The sequence below is a fragment of the Phaethon lepturus genome, unplaced genomic scaffold (assembly GCF_000687285.1).
Source record: "Phaethon lepturus isolate BGI_N335 unplaced genomic scaffold, ASM68728v1 scaffold20289, whole genome shotgun sequence".
NCBI lineage: Eukaryota > Metazoa > Chordata > Aves > Phaethontiformes > Phaethontidae > Phaethon > Phaethon lepturus.
The window spans coordinates 1-20,242 of NW_010565766.1; the positions used below are offsets into that span (position 1 = coordinate 1).

The 20,242-nt window shown below is 41.1% G+C and overlaps 1 protein-coding gene across 1 annotated transcript; it reads left to right on the top strand.

Moving 5' to 3' along the window:
* Positions 1–594: 594 nt before the first annotated feature.
* LOC104627166 (disco-interacting protein 2 homolog A-like) lies at positions 595–11,377 on the top strand (the record flags this gene model as incomplete). The annotated part of the gene is made up of 11 exons (XM_010295289.1): positions 595–687; positions 928–1,038; positions 1,830–1,953; positions 2,227–2,336; positions 2,773–2,875; positions 6,405–6,469; positions 6,783–6,876; positions 7,372–7,491; positions 8,974–9,088; positions 10,159–10,298; positions 11,328–11,377. Coding segments are annotated over 11 exons (1,125 nt in total), but the record flags the coding sequence as incomplete, so codon positions are not given.
* Positions 11,378–20,242: the final 8,865 nt, after the last annotated feature.

The following is a 20,242-nucleotide window of genomic DNA, read 5'->3' on the forward strand; positions in this document are numbered from 1 at the left end:
TTTTTTTTTTAAAAGCTTTAATCAAAGTTTTGGGTTTTTTTTTTGGAGGTGACAAATTAAAAATTGGTTTTATATTGTGTCAAATAAGTAGATTATTGCATTTAATAACTTGGTATAATTTTTTTTGTTCTGAATTATTGAGAGCTGTGTAGATCACTACTGAGCACTGAACTGGCATTTCACAGAGCCAGATATTGTGGCATTTAGTCCTACCCTTTGTTTCCTAAATTTCAGTTAATTTTTTGTCTAGTTTAGGATTTTTGTTTTTATCCCAAGCAGTTTGCTTTCTCTAAAAGCCCTTAAAAAGGAGTGTTGTGACATGCTTTTTGGAAATGCAGTTAGGTTGTATCAGCCAGACGCTATGTGTGTGTGTGCGCATGCACTGAAACTTTGGAAGACCTCAGCAGGTTTGTGAGGTGGAATTGCTTTCACAATAGCAATGTTCGCTCTTCCCCAGTTACTTACTCATTTGCCTGTTGACCCTGTTATACAACCAACTTGCCTAGTGCATATATAAGGCACTGAGATTTGTCAATTAAATATTAAAATTTTAGTCTCTTATTTTTTTAATTTCTGTATTGTCTTTTTTCTTTAGGCAAGCTGTGGAGTCGAAGCTTGAAGTTAGCATATACCCTGCTAAACAAACTAACCACCAAGAACGAACCACTGCTGAAGCCTGGAGACCGGGTAGGCTCCTGTTTGAAAAGGTCTCTATGGATAAAATAGACAGTGAGGAACAGCTTTAGCTAAAGAAAGCCTTGTAGTGCTGTGACTTGTAATAGTATATTATCGCAACATTTAGTATTTCTGTTCCTAGTTTAAATATGAACCTGAACATTGTGAAGATTTTTCTCCATAAACTAAAAGGCAGCCCTCCCTCCACAAACAACGACAAAAAACATTTATTATTTTAATGTATTTTTGTAGGTAGCTCTTGTATTTCCTAATAGTGATCCAGTTATGTTTATGGTGGCATTTTATGGATGTCTCCTGGCGGAACTTATTCCTGTCCCAATAGAAGTTCCACTAACAAGAAAGGTAGGCAAATACATTCAACGTGTTTATGGTTTTGTAAATAAATAAACTGGGTGGGTGTCTAAATCCTGTAGTCCTTATACGGGACCCCTCAGAGCCTGCACTTTTGAAAGCAGTGTGGTGCATCAGCTGAACTACTTAGTGCACATTATATGCTTGGAAAGTGTTTAATACTTAGCTAGGAAAGGGGGGAAATAGTATGAAGCTAGTAAGTTAACTATTTTAGGTTACGTAATTGTAGAAATTCTTTTAATTCCCTATTTTTGAAAAGATGTGTGAAAGTATTTCGCAAAACATAACACAGAAATGCTGTCTTTTCAGCTTTCATGCTGAGTAATGAGAGCACAGGCAGGTGGGGACCCATAGTTACTGGAAATTCCAGTATAATCCCACATATATTGAGACTATTAGGGAAGAGCTGAAAAGCTATAGGCTCTGCTTTTCAGTGCCTCAGGACTCAGAAACAGCATCAAACCACCTCTCTGTTTTACCAGAACTTATAAATGTCCCTGTTGAGTTAGAGAGGGATGCAAAGCCATTGCTTTTCAATACTATTTTGCTACCATTGCTTGCCAGATCTACTGGCAAATCTAACTTACTTGGCACTAAGCAAAACTAAGCCTTTTGAGTGTAGACTTCAGTCTTTTGTCTTCCATAAAAGGTTTTATGGGCTAGAAATTTGTTTTTTCCTGTGATATAAATTGGCTTAATATTTTCTAAACATGCAAAAGTTATGGTAAATTGTACAAAAGCTTTGTTATTTGTAAGTTTGCTGCAACATCGTTTCTCTATAGGATGCTGGCAGCCAGCAAGTTGGATTTCTTTTGGGCAGCTGTGGAGTAACACTAGCTTTAACCACTGATGCCTGTCAAAAAGGCCTTCCTAAAGCTCAGACTGGCGAGGTGGTCACATTCAAAGGTATGTTTTTAAGCTACTCAAATGTCTTCATAGGATAAAGGGTAGATATATCCATTGCTGCTATTAAACAACAGTCTTTGAGTTTGCTTGCATGCTTCTAGCTTACATATAAAGAACTGCCTTCATTGTCAAGACAGTACTTAGTGCTGCTTCTTCCTGTCAGGGTGATGGTGCTGCAGCTTTTGCTTGCCTCCTGTTGTTATCTCCGAAAACTGGGGAAAAAACCCTGATTTTTGGAACTGTAATGACAGTAACTTTTCTTTTTCTTTGAAGGCTGGCCTCGTCTCATTTGGTTTGTGATTGATGGGAAGCATCTGGCAAAACCGACGAAGGACTGGCATCCGCAAGTACGGGATGCCAGTGCTGAGATTGCTTACATTGAGGTGACACAGTATAATATGCCTAACTTATGATTACTCTATTGTAGTTGTATGTCACGGCATGTTTTCTTCTTTTAATCCCTTGATGCAGTAAAAAAGATTACTACAGTATTTTCAACCGTGGAACAAGAATGCTTCCCTCGAGGTTGTCAGGCAAACTGTCATTTGAGTGGTTGTGCTGAGTCAGACTGAAGATTGGGGTTAATTGGCGTTTTGGGATCCCTGGGACAATTTATTTAATTGGGGTAGAGAAACAGTCAGATTTCATATGATATGAGTGTATTCTCTGAATATAAATGCATCTTTTATGTTAGCTTTTTTATTTTCTTTTCCAAAAAGTTTGCTTAATTTTCATAACAGAATACCCTTTCCGTTCACTACTGTAAATTTTCTACATTTTGTTGTTAATCTAATGCTTGTATAAACTTTCTCTTTTCAGTACAAAACAAGTAAGGAGGGCAGCACAGTGGGCATTACTATATCTCATGCTTCCATGCTGGCACACTGTCATGCATTGACTCAGGCATGTGGTTATTCAGAAGGTAAGTTAGATAGGTACAACTTTAAAATGATATTCATAGCTTTGACTATTCAAACAATTTATGCTGTAAAATCATGCTTACTGTCTTAAAATGACTCGGTAATTTAAATTGCAAAGGGAAAGACAAAATTCCTAATCAATGTGATATGTGAAGGAAAGTAAGAAGCCACTTGTGAAATCATAATCAATGTGTATTTTTTTAACCTAAGATCCATATTGATTTTATTCAAGGGTTTGGATTTTCCAGTCTTCATAAATTTGTTGGTTGGTGGTAAGAGTTATACTGATTTTTCATCCTCTTGAAAACAGCTTTGCTGTGAATTTGTTTTGCCCTCCCTAATGCCTTTTGAATGCACTGGACACTTTATGAAGTCATAAGGGGGCCAGTTTGAGAGGCCCACGTGTAAAGTTAGAGGAGCTGTACTAGCAGAAATTAAGGGAGCTTTCTTAGACTGATTCTAGAGATTATTTGGGTCATTTGGACCTCTTTGAAGAGCTTTGGATGCTGCCAGTTCCAGTTGTAGCTGCTCTAACAGTGCAGACTGGTGTGCTGTGCAGACAGGCTGGTGTCAGTTGTGCAGCTTCTTATCAGGAGAAAAGGGAAAGTCTTTTGAAGTCTTGACTTGAAACTCAGTAATGACTAGGTGAGATGTAATATGCATCCTTACAACTCTTCAACTTTGTTATTCCTAGGAGTGTGACACTTGACCCGTGAAAGAGAGGGTTAATCAAGAAATCTTGACAGTTACCATTTTAAAAAACAACCCAACTTAACTTGACTTTACTGCTTTTGCACGTTTGATGACCCTGCCTGCCTAGATCACAAAGTTAAAAGTCCTAGTGCAAGTCGTCTGGCCCAATTACTTGAAGTAGGTCTGTGATTCTAGTTAGCGCATTTGAGGGCACGAGCAGATTGCTAATAGTTGCTAACTATCCTCTCTTGCACTTATTTTTTTTCCTTTCTCCTTTGGGCAATTGGTTTATGCCTGTAGTGCTCCAAAGTCCACACAAATAGTATGATAGTATAAAAGAGGATTTCACAGTCAGATACCTGTACTCTTTTTAGTTATCATCAAAGAGGGCCATTTCCCATTTTCATTTCAGGACATCCCATGACAGCTACCAACTACATGGACTGTGCTGGGAGAGGGGAGGGTGGATCCAGCTCGTAGCTAAAGGATTGTACAGCAGTTCCTGAATCCTGAAAGGATGATGGCAACCAATTATGGATTGAAAGGGTCTACACATGTTAATTTTCAGACAAATGTGGAGTAGTGTTGCTAGCCATTAACATTTCAGATCTTCATGGAGGGTGCTGAATTCTCTTGTCCTCTTGTATGTTCGTTTTTCAAATTTCTATTGCCGCATGCTAGAGGTGCTGTCACGAGGTTTGCGTTCTGTATAGACCATACCATACCCAGCATAAAGTTTTGCCTTCTGCTTTGTTCATAGCTTCCTGCAGCTTCACAATTTTGGCCACAGTAGTTTCTATTTTCAGAAAGGCAGGGATCTTCCTCGTAGTTAATCATATCCTACAAAAGAACATCTCCATAGGGATTTGAATAAAGTGAGAGATCTATTTGTTTTCAGTCAGTCTCTCAGTGAATAGCCAGGAACTGCAACTGGTTTTGACCATGTGCATGAAGTTCAACTGTGCTACCATTAACCAAAAACTTCTCCCTTTGTTATCTGTTTCCTCGAAGAATCTCATGTTTTACCTAGTTTCTAGCCCATAATTAGGTAGTGGGTGCTAATGTATCTTGGGACATGCGAATCACAGAATGGTTGATATTGGAAGGGACCTCTGGAGGTCATCTGGTCCAACCCCTCAGCTCAAGCAGGGCCACCTAGAGCCCATTGCCCAGGACCATGTCCAGATGGCTTTTCAGTGTCTCCAAGGATGGAGACTCTGCAACCTCTCTGGGCAACTTGGGCCAATGTGCAGTCACCTCCGCATAATGTTTTTCCAGATGCTCCAATCCCCAGTCATCCTTGTGGCCCTGGGACGCTCGAGTCCCTTAGCCATCTTACTGACCCTTTGCTGGACTCACTTCAGTAGCTCCATCTTTCTCTGGTACGGGGGAATCCAGAAATGGACACAGTGCTTCAGGTTGTGACCTCACCAGTGCTAAGCAGAGGGGAAGGATCACCTCCATTGACCTGCTGGCAACACTCCTCCTAACGCAGCCCAGTACACCGCTAGCCTTCTTTGCCACAAGGGCACATTGCTGACTCATGTTCAACTTGGTGGCCACCATGAACCCCAGGGCCCTTTCTGCAAAGCTGCTCTCCAGCCTGTTGGATCCCAGCATGCCCTGGCGCCTGGGGTTATTCCTCCCCACGGGGCACGACTTTGCATTTCTCCCTGTTGAACTTCACGAGGCTCCTGCCAGACCATTCCCTCAGCCTGTCAAGGTCCCTCTGGATGGCAGCACAACCCGCTGGTGTACCAGCCATTTCTCCCAGCTTTGTGTCACCAGCAAACTTGCTGAGGATACCCTCTGCCCCATCATCCAGATTGTTAATGAAGATGCTGAATGGAACTGGAGCCAGTACTGAGCCCTGGGCTACAGAGCTAGTTACTGGCCTCCAACTAGACTTAGTGCTACCGAGCACCACCTTCTGGGCCTGGTTGTTAAGTTTTCAGTCCACCTCCTTGTCTGCTCATCCAGCCCATGTGAGGATCAGATTCAGAGTCTGTCGTAAGACGGTGTGAAACTGCTGGCTGCTTTCTCCAGCAAATCCAGTTCTATGCAGTTCATGTTTCCTGAAGGTCGAAAAGAATTGAGGGTATGGAGGATTTGCATTTCCTTATGTACAGGCTCATGTCTGGGACTACACATCTGAGCTCCCTGTCACCCGGAGAATGAATGGATATGTAGCTGACTTACCGAAGTATTTTATTTATTGGGAAATAGCTGTGTACATTCTGAAAAGGGGGCGGGAGGGAACCCCAAAGAACAATTTATTTTGCATGGAGCCATCCTACATCAGCGATAAGCAAGTTTCACCTGATCGATGTAAGATATCCCTCTAAAATCAGGTTAAATCTTTGATTGAAAATCTTTGATTCTTTTCTTTTAAATCACATACGGTGTTTGGATTTCTGAGAGAAAACATGGAAGAAAATTTAGTACAGCCATGGTAATATTTTTCACTAAATTTAATTCTTTCACATATAGCTGAACTTTCTCAGTTCAGCTGAAAATGTTTGCATGAAAACTAGAGTTTTGGTCTGCATAGTTCACTGGCAAAGGTAACAAACACGTGGAAGTGTTATTATAATGAAGACAGGGTCTTAAGTTCCTTGTAATAACCTAGTCTATAATCATAATTTAAAGATGATTGTTTTAAGTGAAATAAGACACTTTCATCTTAAGCAGTCTGTTACAGACAAGAAGGCATGCCAACATAGATTTGATTTCTTAGTGGTGTTGGAAGTTTCACAGTTGCTTTAACAAATATTTAGAGTTCTTAAATATTCTTATAAATATGCTTCTTAAGTCTGATAGTTTTTCCTTCACTTTCAGCTGAAACACTAACAAATGTCTTGGATTTCAAAAGAGATGCTGGCCTTTGGCATGGCGTATTAACAGTAAGTATTTGAATGAATGAAAAAGACTGCAGCAAGTTGCTTCTTTCAGGGGTAGAGTATTGGTATCAGAATGAGGTCAAACTCTCTCAAACTATTTATATTTCAGTACTTGTATTTTTCAGAATAAAATGTTACTTTTTCAGTAACAGCACAGGCATAGTTTATGTTTTTACTGACTATGCACATAGTTTTCATTAACAGTTAAATGTAAGAGTTATGCTGTAGCTGTGATGATTTTTTTTTTAAAGTATTGTTATATGCTGTGTATTCTTTGAGCCGCTTGAAATTTTATTTTTTACTACTTTTCTCACAGAGTGTTATGAACAGGATGCATGTCATCAGTATTCCCTATGCATTAATGAAGGTTAATCCACTTTCCTGGATACAGAAAGTCTGCTCATACAAAGGTAACCTTCAAGTATTTTCATTTAACCTGTCTCTTTTTGTATAATTTAAAACCAAAATTAAATACATTTCTTTCTATAAAATGTCTGCTATAGCTGAGGCCACTGCTCTTTTATCCACCCAACTTTCTTCGCCACGGCTTTAGCAATTGGGTACTTCATTTCAGTATTATATGTACTTATAGATTCATTGCGTGATGTTGATGGCTTCTCCTGATAGATCTTTAAAGAAACTGTTTCTCATCTCAGTATTTGAATTTAGAATAAACATTTACATTCTATAGTCAAGTCCATCTGGATAGTTTGAGTATACATGCATTTATGCAGGAGTTAAATACTTGGCATTTGTACTTCTTTTCTATGTTTGTAATTTGTTTAATAATTTTATGGAAATACACAGAAGTATTTATATAATTTTCTAACTGGTTGTTATTTTGTTCTGCACACCTACCATAATGTTGGGGGGTTTTTTTTTATTATTTTTTATTTTATTTTCAGCCCGTGTAGCGGTAGTAAAATCACGTGATATGCACTGGTCACTTTTGGCTCAGAGGGATCAGAGAGATGTCAGTCTGAGCTCTTTACGAATGTTAATAGTGGCAGATGGAGCTAATCCATGTGAGTATGGATGCATTTTCTGAGTGTGTGTCCAAGGTGAGCTAAAGCACACTGTAAATCACAGAACTCTGGGTTTGCACTGTAGGAACTCGTCAGCCCTATAGTTCATCTTCAGCAAAACAGAGACAGCAGCAGTATTTCTTTGCCAAGGACACTGGAGCAAAACTGTCATAGAAAATGTTCTGAAGGATATATTCTTCATATAAAGAATAGTTGGCAATGTAATTTGAAAGAGGCTTTTAAAATTTCGAGTAAATCATAATGTCAGTTTTGAGGTAGTTGCTTGTGTATTGCATGTAGACATGAAATCTCTGAGTTGAAGTGTGTCCGATTCTGCATGTGCCCCAAGGGCTTGTCTCAGTTATGTGCAAGGACATAAAAATGGGAGCAGTCACAGCCTTAACTCAAAACCATGACAACTGTTAACTAGAGTATGCGGTAGGTTCTTGCCTTTTCTGTCAATCATGTGGTGGTGGTTTACAGTAATTGGAGAAGGCAGCTGGGAGGTTTCTTTTGCAACAGGCAAGAATATACCTTAGTTGCTTAATTTCTCTGTTCTCATACACTAGAAAATCAACAGTATTTCAGATTTGTTGGAGTTGCATGATGAGAGGTCAGCAAATCGTGATGGCAGAAGCTGAAAGCTTCAAATGGTCTTGCTAAGACTATATTGGTTGTAAGCGCTGTTTCAGAGCTGATGCTTAGAAAATCAGGCAGTTCACTCTACAGTAAAATACTATTTGTATGCTAGTGATGCCACTGCTTTTTCCTTGCTGTTTGCACTTCTTAGCTATATTTAGCTGTGTAAATTCATTTTTTCAACTTCATCTTTTCATCAGTGCTGTACTCTTATATGAATTGACATGAAATTATACCTAGGATGTAGTATAATCAGTGAAGTTTGCTGGTTTGCATTATGTGCTGCAGTTCCACAACTGTAAAATACAAAGCTGTGTAAGTGATACAAAAAAAAGTGATATAAAAAATATAAAGCTGTGTAAGTGATGAGGTACCCTCGTGCATTTTGGGCTGAGTGCTAAAGGCCAGGTACAGTTCTGAAGTGAATATATGTCAGAAGCATTTGATGCTAGTTTCTAAATGCTTTGGACTGTGACCTCTGTAAGAAACACTCATACAGGAGCTATACAGGAAGCCAACAGGTACAGTTACCGTTAGTGACAAAATATTCTGATCCCTGAAGGACTTTCCATGATGTTAAGCGTTATGGAGTGCTGCCAGAGAGAGTTGTGAATTTCATTCAGTGAATCAGTTGTTAACCACTGGGAGTTTTTTCTCCAAGTCTAATATCTAGTAATAGGCTGGAATGTCTTTTAGGCAGTTTGAAAGTATATTGTTTTTGTGCGTGGATGAAACCATATTTGTATAGCTGAGCTGAGAGTAAGCATAGATTTTTGAAATCCTGCTGCTCAAGCTTTCCTGCCCTTGACAAAATGTTTCCAATTGTGTGTTTTTTCTTTTTAGGGTCAATATCTTCCTGTGATGCATTCCTGAATGTATTTCAGTCCAGAGGTTTGAGACCAGAAGTAATCTGTCCCTGTGCTAGTTCTTCGGAGGCACTAACTGTTGCCATTCGCAGGTAATTCTCTTTTCTGAGAAGTGAACTGAAGCATTTCTTGACTATTGAAATATATCTGGTGTTAAAACAGTAGTCAGAAAAGATGATTGCCCACATAAAGATACCCAAAGACCTAGACAGAGTAAGTCTGAGGCTTGCAGGTATCTCCTTCACTGAAGGATGGACGATTTTTGGTTTTTTTCTTTAAAAAGTTTTATATTTTCTAAAAGTAGTCAGCCATAAAGTTGGTTTTGCCTTTTTTTTTTTTTTAAACTGCGAGGTCTCATCCTCACTGATGTTGCTGGAGGACCTTTATAAAATGCCCCAAAAATCAAGACTGTTACTTATTTGGGAGGAAGAAGATGCTGAATCGTCAAGTAATTGCTTATATACAATGTCTTGTATACAGTGGGCTAAAGAAAGAAAAACAGTATTTGTAACTAGTCTGAAAAATAGCATTGAATTTCTGGAGATAATTTATCAATAGATATATGGATGGAATATGCTGGAATTTTTTGACAGTTGTTTTGATCAAAATGTGGTTTTTTGGAAAATCAATTTCAAGAAAACTTGAAACAAAAAGTTTGAGATTTTGGAGAGTACTTTCTCTGGTGGTAGAACTGACATTTCCCAATTAAAAAAAAAAAAAAAATCAACCACTTAAAGAACTGTTTTTTACAACAGCACCTCGAATCTTTTGCTCTGTTCCATACTGAAACTTGAGAAGTTACACAAAATGGAGTCATTGGTCCCCAATCAATTATGCTCAGAGTAAGAAGTGTTAAACCCTGCAAACACTTCCTAATTTTTCCTTGTGTTTACAAAATTTAGCTTGTGAATGCTTATTCTTGACACTTCTTTGCCATAATAGAATTAAAGCTTCTCTGTAACATTTTAGAGTGGGAAGAAGCTATGTGATGTTTTGTTCTAGCTTTTTTTTCATCTAGTTAAGAGCACCACTTTTGAACTCTTTGTTTTTTTAAAATGAGAAACCATTATTTCTCCTTACCTTAACAAGCCTCAGAGACTTGCAGAATGTTTTTGATGACCATATTGCTGTTGGTCTGTTGATTTGACTTTCTGTTTTTCAGACCCCCAGAATTGGGTGGGCCTCCTCCAGGAAAAGCGGTGTTATCTATGAATTGTCTGAGTTTCAGCGTGATAAGAGTGGATACAGAAGAGAAGTTGTCAGTGTTAACTGTCCAGGATGTTGGTCAGATTATGCCTGGAGGTAGGAAAGCATTTCATGTTGGTTTAAGCATACTCCGCATAAGTTATCTTTACTATTATACTTGTGCTGATGAAATAAATAAAAACGTTAAATGATAAATACCTTCAAGGTAGTACAAATTCTGTTTTGACGCATTACCTAAACATATGACATTAACTACTGTCTCAATGAGATTACTCAATGTTTTCAGTAGAGATTAATCAACGATAAATTTCAATGACCATAGGTTTTGGTATGGGCAGATGCTTTTGGCTGGTATGCAGAGTTGTGGTGTTGTTGTTGTACGCTTATTAGCATTAGTGCTGAGTAACATACAGCTATGTCATAACAAATACAGCAGAAGAAAATGTGAAGTGTAGTAAGAAATACTATCTTTCATCTAGGAGTGATAGTCCACATGTTAGCATAAATTAGAATAGAATATTTCAGTTGGAAGGGACCTACAGTGATCGTCTAGTCCAACTGCCTGACCACTTCAGGGCTGACCACAAGTTAAAGCATGGTATTAAGGGCATTGTCCAAATGCCTCTTAAACACTGACTGGCTTGGGGCATCGACCACCTCTCTAGAAAGCCTGTTCCAGTGTTTGACCACCCTCTCGGTAAAGAAAAGTTTCCTAATGTCAAATCTGAAGCATTCCAATGCATCCTGTCCCTGGGTCCCAGGAAGAAGAGCTCAGCACCTCTCCCTTCACTTCCCCTCCTACGGAAGTTGTAGAGAGCAATGAGGTTGTCCCTCAGCCTCCTTTTCTCCAAACTAGACAAACGCAAAGTCCTTAGCCACTCCTCAGAAGATGTGTCTTCTAGCCCTGTCACCAGCTTTGTTGCCCTCCTCTGGACACATTCACATACTGGGGATCACAGAGACGTGGTGGGATACAGTCCTTTTGGGAAGGGCAGGGAGAACAGTTTTTTTTTTATGTGAGGGAACAGTTAAAATGCATGGAGCTCACCTGAGGATGGATGAGGAGCCATAAGTAAGGATTAAAGAGCAGACCAGTATGGGTGACATTGTGGGTGTCTGCTATAGACTGGCTGACCAGGAAGAACAAGTGCATGAGGCCTTCTGCAGACAACTAGAAACAGCCTCATGTTTGTAGGCCCTGGTCCTCACGGGGGACTTCAGCCACCTCAGTGTATGCTTGAGGGACAACATGACAGGACATAAGCAATCCAGGAAGTTCCTGGAGAGCATCAGTGACAGATTCCTGACCCAAGTGATAAAGGAGCCAATGAAGAGAGGGTCTTTGCTGGACCTTGTACTCACAAATGAGGAGGCACTCATTGGGGATATGAAGGTTGAAGGCTACAGTGACCATGAGATAGTAGAGTTCAGGATGCTGAGAGGATGGAAGAGGGCAAAAGCAAGATCACAACACTGCACTTCAGGAGCGCAGACTTCGGTCTCTTCAGGGATCAGCTTGGTAGAGTCCCATGAGATAAGGCCCTGGAAGGGAGAGGGGTCCAAGAAAGCTGGTTAATATTCAAGGATCACCTCCTCCAAGATCAAGAGCAGTTCATCCCAAAGGGTGGGAAGTTGGGCAAAAATGCCAGGAGTCCTGCGTGGATGAACTAGGAGCTCTTGACAGAAATCATACGTAATAAGGAAGTATGCAGAAGGTGGAAGCAGGGGCAGGTAACCTGAAAGGAATACAGAGACACTGTCTGAGCATGCAGAAATGGGGTAAGGAAAGCCAAAGCCCAGTTGGAGTTGAATCAGGGTAGGAATGTTAAAGACAACAAAGAAGGGCTTCTATAAATACGTAGGTGACAAAACAAAGACCAGGTGAAATGTGGGCCTGCTGCTGAATGAGGCTGAGGACCCAGTGACACAGGACATGGAAAAAGCTGAGATACTGAATGCCTTCTTCACCTCAGTCTTTATCATCCTGACTGCCTTTCAGAAGGCCCCGGAGACCTGGGGGAAAGACCTAGAAGAGATGAAGTTAAGGAATACTTAAGCAAACAGCACATGCACATATCCATGGGCCCTGCTGGGATTCACCCATGAATGCTAAGGGAGCTGTTTGATGTCATTGTGAGGCCACTATCAACAATCTTTCAATAACCATGATGACTGGGAGAAGTGCCTGAGGACTTGAGGAAAGCAAATGTCACTCCTGTCTTTAAGAAGGGCAAGAAGAAGAATCCAGGGAACTACAGGCTAGTCAGCGTGACCTCAAAACCTGGGAAGGTAATGGAACAACTAATTCTGGAAACACTCTTAGGCACCTGGAGGACAAGAAAGTCATCAAGAATAGTCAGCATGGATTCACCAAGGAGAAGTCATGCTTGACTAACCTGATTGCCTTCTACAATGACGTGACTGGCTTGGTGGATGAGGGGAGAGCAGTGGATATTGTCTACCTTCACTTTGGTCAGGTTTTGGACACTGTCTCCTGTAAGGTCCTCGCAGAGAAGCTGATGAAATGTGGGCTAGATGAGCAGACAAGGAGGTGGACTGAAAACTTAACAACCAGGCCCAGAAGGTGGTGCTCGGTAGCACTAAGTCTAGTTGGAGGCCAGTAACTAGCTCTGTAGCCCAGGGCTCAGTACTGGCTCCAGTTCCATTCAGCATCTTCATTAACAATCTGGATGATGGGGCAGAGGGTATCCTCAGCAAGTTTGCTGGTGACACAAAGCTGGGAGAAATGGCTGGTACACCAGCGGGTTGTGCTGCCATCCAGAGGGACCTTGACAGGCTGAGGGAATGGTCTGGCAGGAGCCTCGTGAAGTTCAACAGGGAGAAATGCAAAGTCGTGCCCCGTGGGGAGGAATAACCCCAGGCGCCAGGGCATGCTGGGATCCAACAGGCTGGAGAGCAGCTTTGCAGAAAGGGCCCTGGGGTTCATGGTGGCCACCAAGTTGAACATGAGTCAGCAATGTGCCCTTGTGGCAAAGAAGGCTAACGGTGTACTGGGCTGCGTTAGGAGGAGTGTTGCCAGCAGGTCAATGGAGGTGATCCTTCCCCTCTGCTTAGCACTGGTGAGGTCACAACCTGAAGCACTGTGTCCATTTCTAGATTCCCCCGTACCAGAGAAAGATGGAGCTACTGAAGTGAGTCCAGCAAAGGGTCAGTAAGATGGCTAAGGGACTCGAGCGTCCCAGCGTATGAGGAGAAGCTGAGAGAGCTGGGACTGTTCCGCCTGGAAAAGAGAAGGCTCAGGGTGGGATCTCATCAACATTTACAAATATCAGAAGGGAGATTATAGAGAAGACTGAGTCAGGCTCTTCTCAGTGGTGTCCCATGACAGGACAAGAGCCAGTGGACACAAACTGAAACACATGAGTTTCCCTCTGAACAGAAGGAAAAACATTTTCCACTGTGAGGGTGACTGAGAACTGGAATGGGTTGCCCAGAGAGGTTGTGGAGTCTCCATCCTTGGAGACACTGAAAAGGCATCTGGACGTAGTCCTGGGCAGCTGGCTCTAGGTGGCTCTGCTTGATCTGAGGGGTTGGACCAGATGACCTCCTGTTAGTCCATTCCAACCTCAACCATCCTGAGAGTCCCAGACTCTTGGATATCCCAGCAAACTGGTCAGTCCTGGATTAACCTCAGTTTCTCAATGATACCTGTTTGCAACACTGTGCTTCCTAAAGTAGGTAGATATGGGTATTGTTCCCCAGCCCGTTCAGTGGATTGAAGCGAAGAGACTTCGTCTCTTCCCTGCTGTTCTCTTTTGAGGCTAGGCTGATGAGTCATGCATTATTTGGAGAGGAGAGCACTCTGAAGAAGATTAGTAAAGATAGGGTGCCAAACCAGACCTTAGACTGTGGACAGTGACTGGGATCTGTGTCCTGAAAGATCACTTAGTGCCCTCCACTCCAGAAGCGAAGACTGCAACGTTTAGGTTCGTAGTGTAACATTGCCTGGCACTGTCTGTCTGAGGGTACCACTAGCTTTCAGACCCTGTCCTGACCTGGTCTCAGTGTGCTTGGAGAGTATGAGATGCAGATTTCCTTGAATTCTCCTTACCCCTTCATTTTCTTTCAATTCTCCTTACCCCTTCATTTTCTTTGAATTCCCCTTACCCCTTCACGTTTACTATGTAGTAACCAAAGGACCTGATTCGTTCTGGTCATGCCCTTGGCACCTGTGGATTTTCTATTCTTGGTCCCATTACGAATCTCATGCCTTGCTGAGCTGTAGTTCCAAAGCCTTTCTCTCTGTAGAGCATTTATACAAGGTAAAGATGAAGGGGAAAGTCATCTTGTGCTATTTTAGCAACCACCTCTTCTCTGTACATCGAGGCCCTCATTATAAGTAAGAGGAGGCAGACACCGTTCCAGTCTGCTGATGAAAAATTTCAGCCATTGTGTAGCAAGTGGCACTGGTCTTGTTTCATTTTCCTCATTACTCCCAGAAGCACTTTGCAATCAGTAAGGTTTGTGGTTCAGTTATTCTTACTGAACTTAAATTCATGTTCAGAGCCTTCTCCTGCTACCAATGGAAAACTGAGCAGCTCTGTGGTTCATACCAAAATAAAGGGAAAGGAACCCTTCCTGTGGGGATTCATGTCTGACCTGCTTATTTTAACTTCAGAAGATTGAACATCTCTATTCTGACCTTCTAGGTAGATAGGCAAGATATTCAAAATGTTCTTCTGGGATCAAGGGCTTTGTGGCCAGCAGGAGGGTTTTAATACATTCCAGATATGTCCATAGAGCTGTATGCATTCTGCAGATCCTGTTAGAGTTCAGTGTGCCAGGCACCCTCAGGCAGGTGGTATCTGGGTGGGTCTATGAAAGATGTTTTTGTCCTCTTTGCTCTGCCAATTACCATTATATCACCATCTTTCTTCTGCTTTTGATCCTTGACCGTACTATATTATCACAGATCTGAGTCAAGATAGGTAGGCTAGGTAATTTACAGCAAAATAACTTCTGTTTCATCTTAACACTCTAGGAAGTAAGGTTGTAAAGGAAGGCCAATGTGAATTCAGCCATCAAGGATAATGACTATGCATTGCTGCATGGCCTCAATGTGAAAACATGAGTGCGGGGCGGGGGGGGGAAGAGTAATAATCTGACTTAATGGCTTATGAATTGCTTCATTTGAATGTTCGAATTCAGGTTGTTAAACTTGTCTGCAAAGACCCAGAAGACAGCCAGATTTGACTGACTTCTGTGTCTCAACAGAATTGTTATTTTTCCACTTCAACTGGAATACAGGTGGCATGGACTACTGCTGTCTCATTCGGCTGCTCACACTGCTGATGTTTCCTTGAAACCCACTGAAATTTAGCTGCACTCCCAGTCTTCTATTTAGATTATGGGTTAGTCACAGGAACATGGAGGGAGTAGGTTTACATGCCCTTCAGGTAGTCATGGAATCTTTGGTGAACTGACTGAGGTTGAACTGGATGTTGATCTACTTTTTTACAGTTCAAAAAAGTGGTATTTGATGCAGGATCAATTAAAATCTTTCTTTGGATCAATTTATCACATGGAGATCTTGGCTTTGCTGTAGGCTTGCTCTCTGGGCAGAGTGTACTTCACTACACAAAGGCACAAAGGCGCCTACAGTTGTTTTGCACCTTAAGCTACTCTTCATATTAAACCATTACAGCTGTAAGTCCACTTGGTTAATCTTCCGTAGTACGTTTCCTCAGTGGCAGGTTCAAGTCTGCCTTATGATGTTGGAAGAATTACCTGCATATTTGTGGGTAAGTAATTTCACCTTCCTCTTCTATGTAAGTCATTAATGAAAAACATGTCCCTGTCTTTGTGAAATGCTTAATTGGGTAGCAAGAGGGATCTTTGACAAAACCTTTGTCAAATGCCTTGGAGCATTGTCTGGCAAATCTAATGGACTCTTCTGGTTTAGGATGCCATTGACAGACCATTGACAACACTACCACGACTTTGTACATTAGTAAGAAACGTGGAGCGCCTTATCTGATTGTGTGAGGGAAGAACAATTAAGTCTGTATCCATTTAGTGCCTCAAAGTGATATGACTTGTAATTGATGCCTATTGCTGTTTTAAAATATAGTAGTAAGTGGCAAAACTACTTGTAGGTTGAGCAGAAGTTGGGCAACTTAATTCATTGACTGTTTTAAAACTCTGATCAGCATTGGGCTATTAGTATCTGGGGCAGGTTAGCTTCAATTTGACCAAATGATAAAAATTCCAGGTCTGAAGATATCTTTTAGGAGAAATTTGTCTGTACATGTTAAGTCAGAACATACATGGTAGAGTGCTTTCTAGAGGATAATCTAATGACTTTGTTCCCTGTGACTGTCTCAACAAAAAAATAATTTGCTTCCAGAATGGGAAGAAAGTAAAAAAGCTAGCAGTTATTTATAGATGTGTGCTAAATGAAAATAAATTGATGACTTAAGGAAATTAATGACTTATTTTCAAATGAGTCTGCATGTGCATTCTAACAGTGGGTATACTTGTGCCTTACCTTGTAAGATTTGTGCTTTTTCCTATGTAGTATTCATGGAGGATGTGCTCTGTCCATTCTCACTCGGTGTTTGGCATACAAGAGAGAACATACCACCATTTACTTTACTGTTAGTTGTCCTCTTGAATTACTCTAAGTCTTGCTCCTTGTCTGGGTTTGGGTTGTTTTTTTTTTCCTTTCCTTAGACTGCTGTGCTTTCACCAAAGGCCTAATTTGAGTCAGATGCCATCCTTGAAGGCTTTTTTTCCATCTTCTATCCCCACTGAATACCTTTAAGGTCTTGCAATTGACTACATGCCCTAGTCTTTCAAACATCTTGTAACATAGGCGCTCACGTTCCTGAATTTCATTTAGTCAAACGTGCTGTGAAAGTAGTCTCCTAGCCAAGAACTAGTAGTCATGCTGAGGCTTGTTTAGTCAAGCCAAATGGTTTTGGTCTCATTACCTGTGAAGATCCCTGGTGTACTTTATTGAGGAACCAGCTGGTTTAAAGTTCATGGATGAAGTGTCCACTTTCACCCTCCTTTTCTTCAGATCTTGCTATTTGTTCTGGGACACTGAGGCCACCTGCCAAGGGGATCTTACTTAACAGATCCCTCAGCACCAGGATCATGTCTTACGTCACTGCTGTTTAACCTGTAGGCCACTCTTGATGCCACATTCTTTTCAATTGCCTTGGCTGTTCACTTTCATTATCTACTGTGAATGCCAATCACAACAGCCACAAGGGAAGTCTTAAGCATCCACAAAGAAATCTTCCTATCAGAGATACCATGGAAATTCTTGAGAGAACCTAGTATGCATTCCCTTGGAATCTTCTCTGCAGCTTCTAGAGGGATAATGTTTTGCCTCATCTGTTGACCACCTTGGGCTATTTTGTATGGTTTCTATCTGGGGCTGACATTGCTAAGAAACAATATTTGGCTCATAACAATCTTTATTTCATTTTTTCAAATTGGACTGGTAAAGATGGTAGGGAGAGTATCAAACCTCCCTTCTTCTGCCTGTTTTGTGCCTCCAACTTTCCCATCTACTGGGATGCAATTGCCATGTCATCTGTCATCTTGGAAGCTTCTTGTATGTTATGCTTGCACCTGGACATGGATGCTCATGGTATTCAATTAAGTTTGCATCCCTGCTACTTCCCAACTAAATGTGTCCATTCTTTTAGAGGGAACCTTCTCATATTCTTTCTTTAACAGGAGAGTAACCCTCTCTAGTTCAGAAGATCTGTAACCCTATAACCTTAATCATTCAAAGCCTGGCTCATAGAAAGAGTGCTGCAGCAGCTACTTTCTTATTCTAAGGCAGAAAACTTTGGATTGGTGACAGATCTTAGGCTTCTGCCAGATGAACTTAGGCCGTATACAGTTTCAAGTTCTGGATAGCGACCGTATTCAGTACCTTTCACAGAAGTTCCAGGGGAATGGTTCAAATTTCTCAAGTGGCAGGATGCTTACTTTGTCTCCAGTTTCTGGATGCCTTGGATGTTATTGTTTCCTCTGTCCATGTCTCAGCAAACATTTGTCCAGCTTCTGGTAGTTATCGTGATGCATCTTTGCTCCAGAGGAATCTGGTTCCTTTATCAGTGTCTGATTTGTGAGAGGAGTTGTTACAGAACAACTTTTTGTGAGGCTTTCAGTCTTATTCCTTAGATTGTGAATGTGAGACAGCAGTACCTCATTGCCACTCAGTCCTTAGAATTTATCATAGTAATTCGTTCTGTGTGTTCCACTTGGTTTCAGCCTATCACGTGATGGTACAACAGCCTGCCACTGCAGAACTTCTCTTGGACATCTTTGGCAATGTGTACACTCATGTTGAGACGTTTTCTTCCAATTTAAATGTTGTGCTCTGGATGCTTGTGTGTCCACCTTTACAGCCTAGATTTTTGTTCATTCTTATCTAGACTTGCTTTATGCCTATTGCCCTTCCCAGAAGATCAGGGAAGGATTCAGGTCCTTGCACTGGACATCCCCATATGCTGTTTTCTTCAAAGACTAGGTTTCTCTGGAAACCCTGCAAATACCTTCCACAACGGTGGTAGAGGCATTTTATCCTAGCCTTTTAGTGTTTTTCATAAGGCTTCATGCTTCTAGAACAGAAGTTACAACTAAAGACTGTAGTGCAAGGAAGGCCCTCTTGTTTTTATTCTCATGGACCCAGGCCTTTTAAAGGAAGACTTGCTTGCTACAGGAAGATTCTGGAATTCCACTGTTGGCACACAGTAACAATCCAAATGGATATCAGTTGCATACAGATCCACTATGAAACAATAAAAGTGGAACAAAAGAGCACTTTCTAACACTCATCAGGCACCTTTGGTAGTAGCCTTCTGCTGTGCAGGCCTCTGACATTCTTCTTGCATTCGTGCTGTGCTAGTCTTGAAATATCCAAAGCTGAATCCAGTCTTTGGTAGGTCATCAGTGTGGTCATTTGTTTGCTCAGTAGGATTCTCATCCTCTGCCAGAAATCTCATGGCAGGACTAACTGCTGAGAGGTACCATCTATAAGAATGTACATGTGGACTCATTTGAAGAAAGAAAACTTTCTTACCAGTAATCCGTGTTCTTCATGATGTGTAGTCCACATGTACATTCCTGTCCCATCTGCTTTTCCCTTCTCTCTAATTCTTTTTCAGATGCAATGCTGTTGAGAGAGACTGAAATGGTGGTAGATGCACTCTCTTGTATGTCACACATGAAGCAGGAAAAGGAGAAGCAAGAGTACAGGCTCTACAGGTACTGCAAATGGAAAACCTTGCAGTATCACATGGCAGGGCAGAACTATACCTGCCATTAGAATGTACGTGTAGACTACCCGTATCATACATTGGTTACTGGTAAGTATTTTTTCTTACTTATCAGGGTGATAGGATTGTCCTTGGCCTTCATGGATGGAGCATCATTTGGGGACTGTAGGCTAATCTGTTGGTTTTTCCATGTTTGTGAATGACTTGAGGACTGTAGCTTTTGTGTATGCCTACAAATTGTTGTGCTTTCTCTGGTTATTAACACTTCTGTCTGCATCATTGCTTAAGTGTTACATGCAGCGTTCTAAGATTAACTCAGATTATTTCCTGTGGTAATAAACTATTTATTCTGTTTTAATTTGCCACTAAGTTTTAACAGGTTCTCCTTCCAAATTACAAAATGCATTTTTTGCATGACTAACTGATAGTTCATACTGTATACTTTAATCCCAACCTTCTAGTTCATACATAAAATTTTCAGCAACTGAAACTGTTGTTCCAATTTGGACTTGGACCTGTACCAGAATTTGAGTGGCGTCTTCTTGTTTGGTCACAAAAGGTTATCACTGTGTGGTTCTAAACACTTTGTTAATAAATGCTAGTTATTCTGATAGAGATAATTTTTATGCAACCAAGATAATTTAGAGGTTGACTGATTGGTAGAGTGAATTATTGTCTCTCCTGTCCAGACCTAATAACTAAAGACTTCTCTGAGATTAGAAAATGTACCTATGAATCTCTTCTGCTAGCACAGAATCATAGAATAGTTTGGGCTGGAAG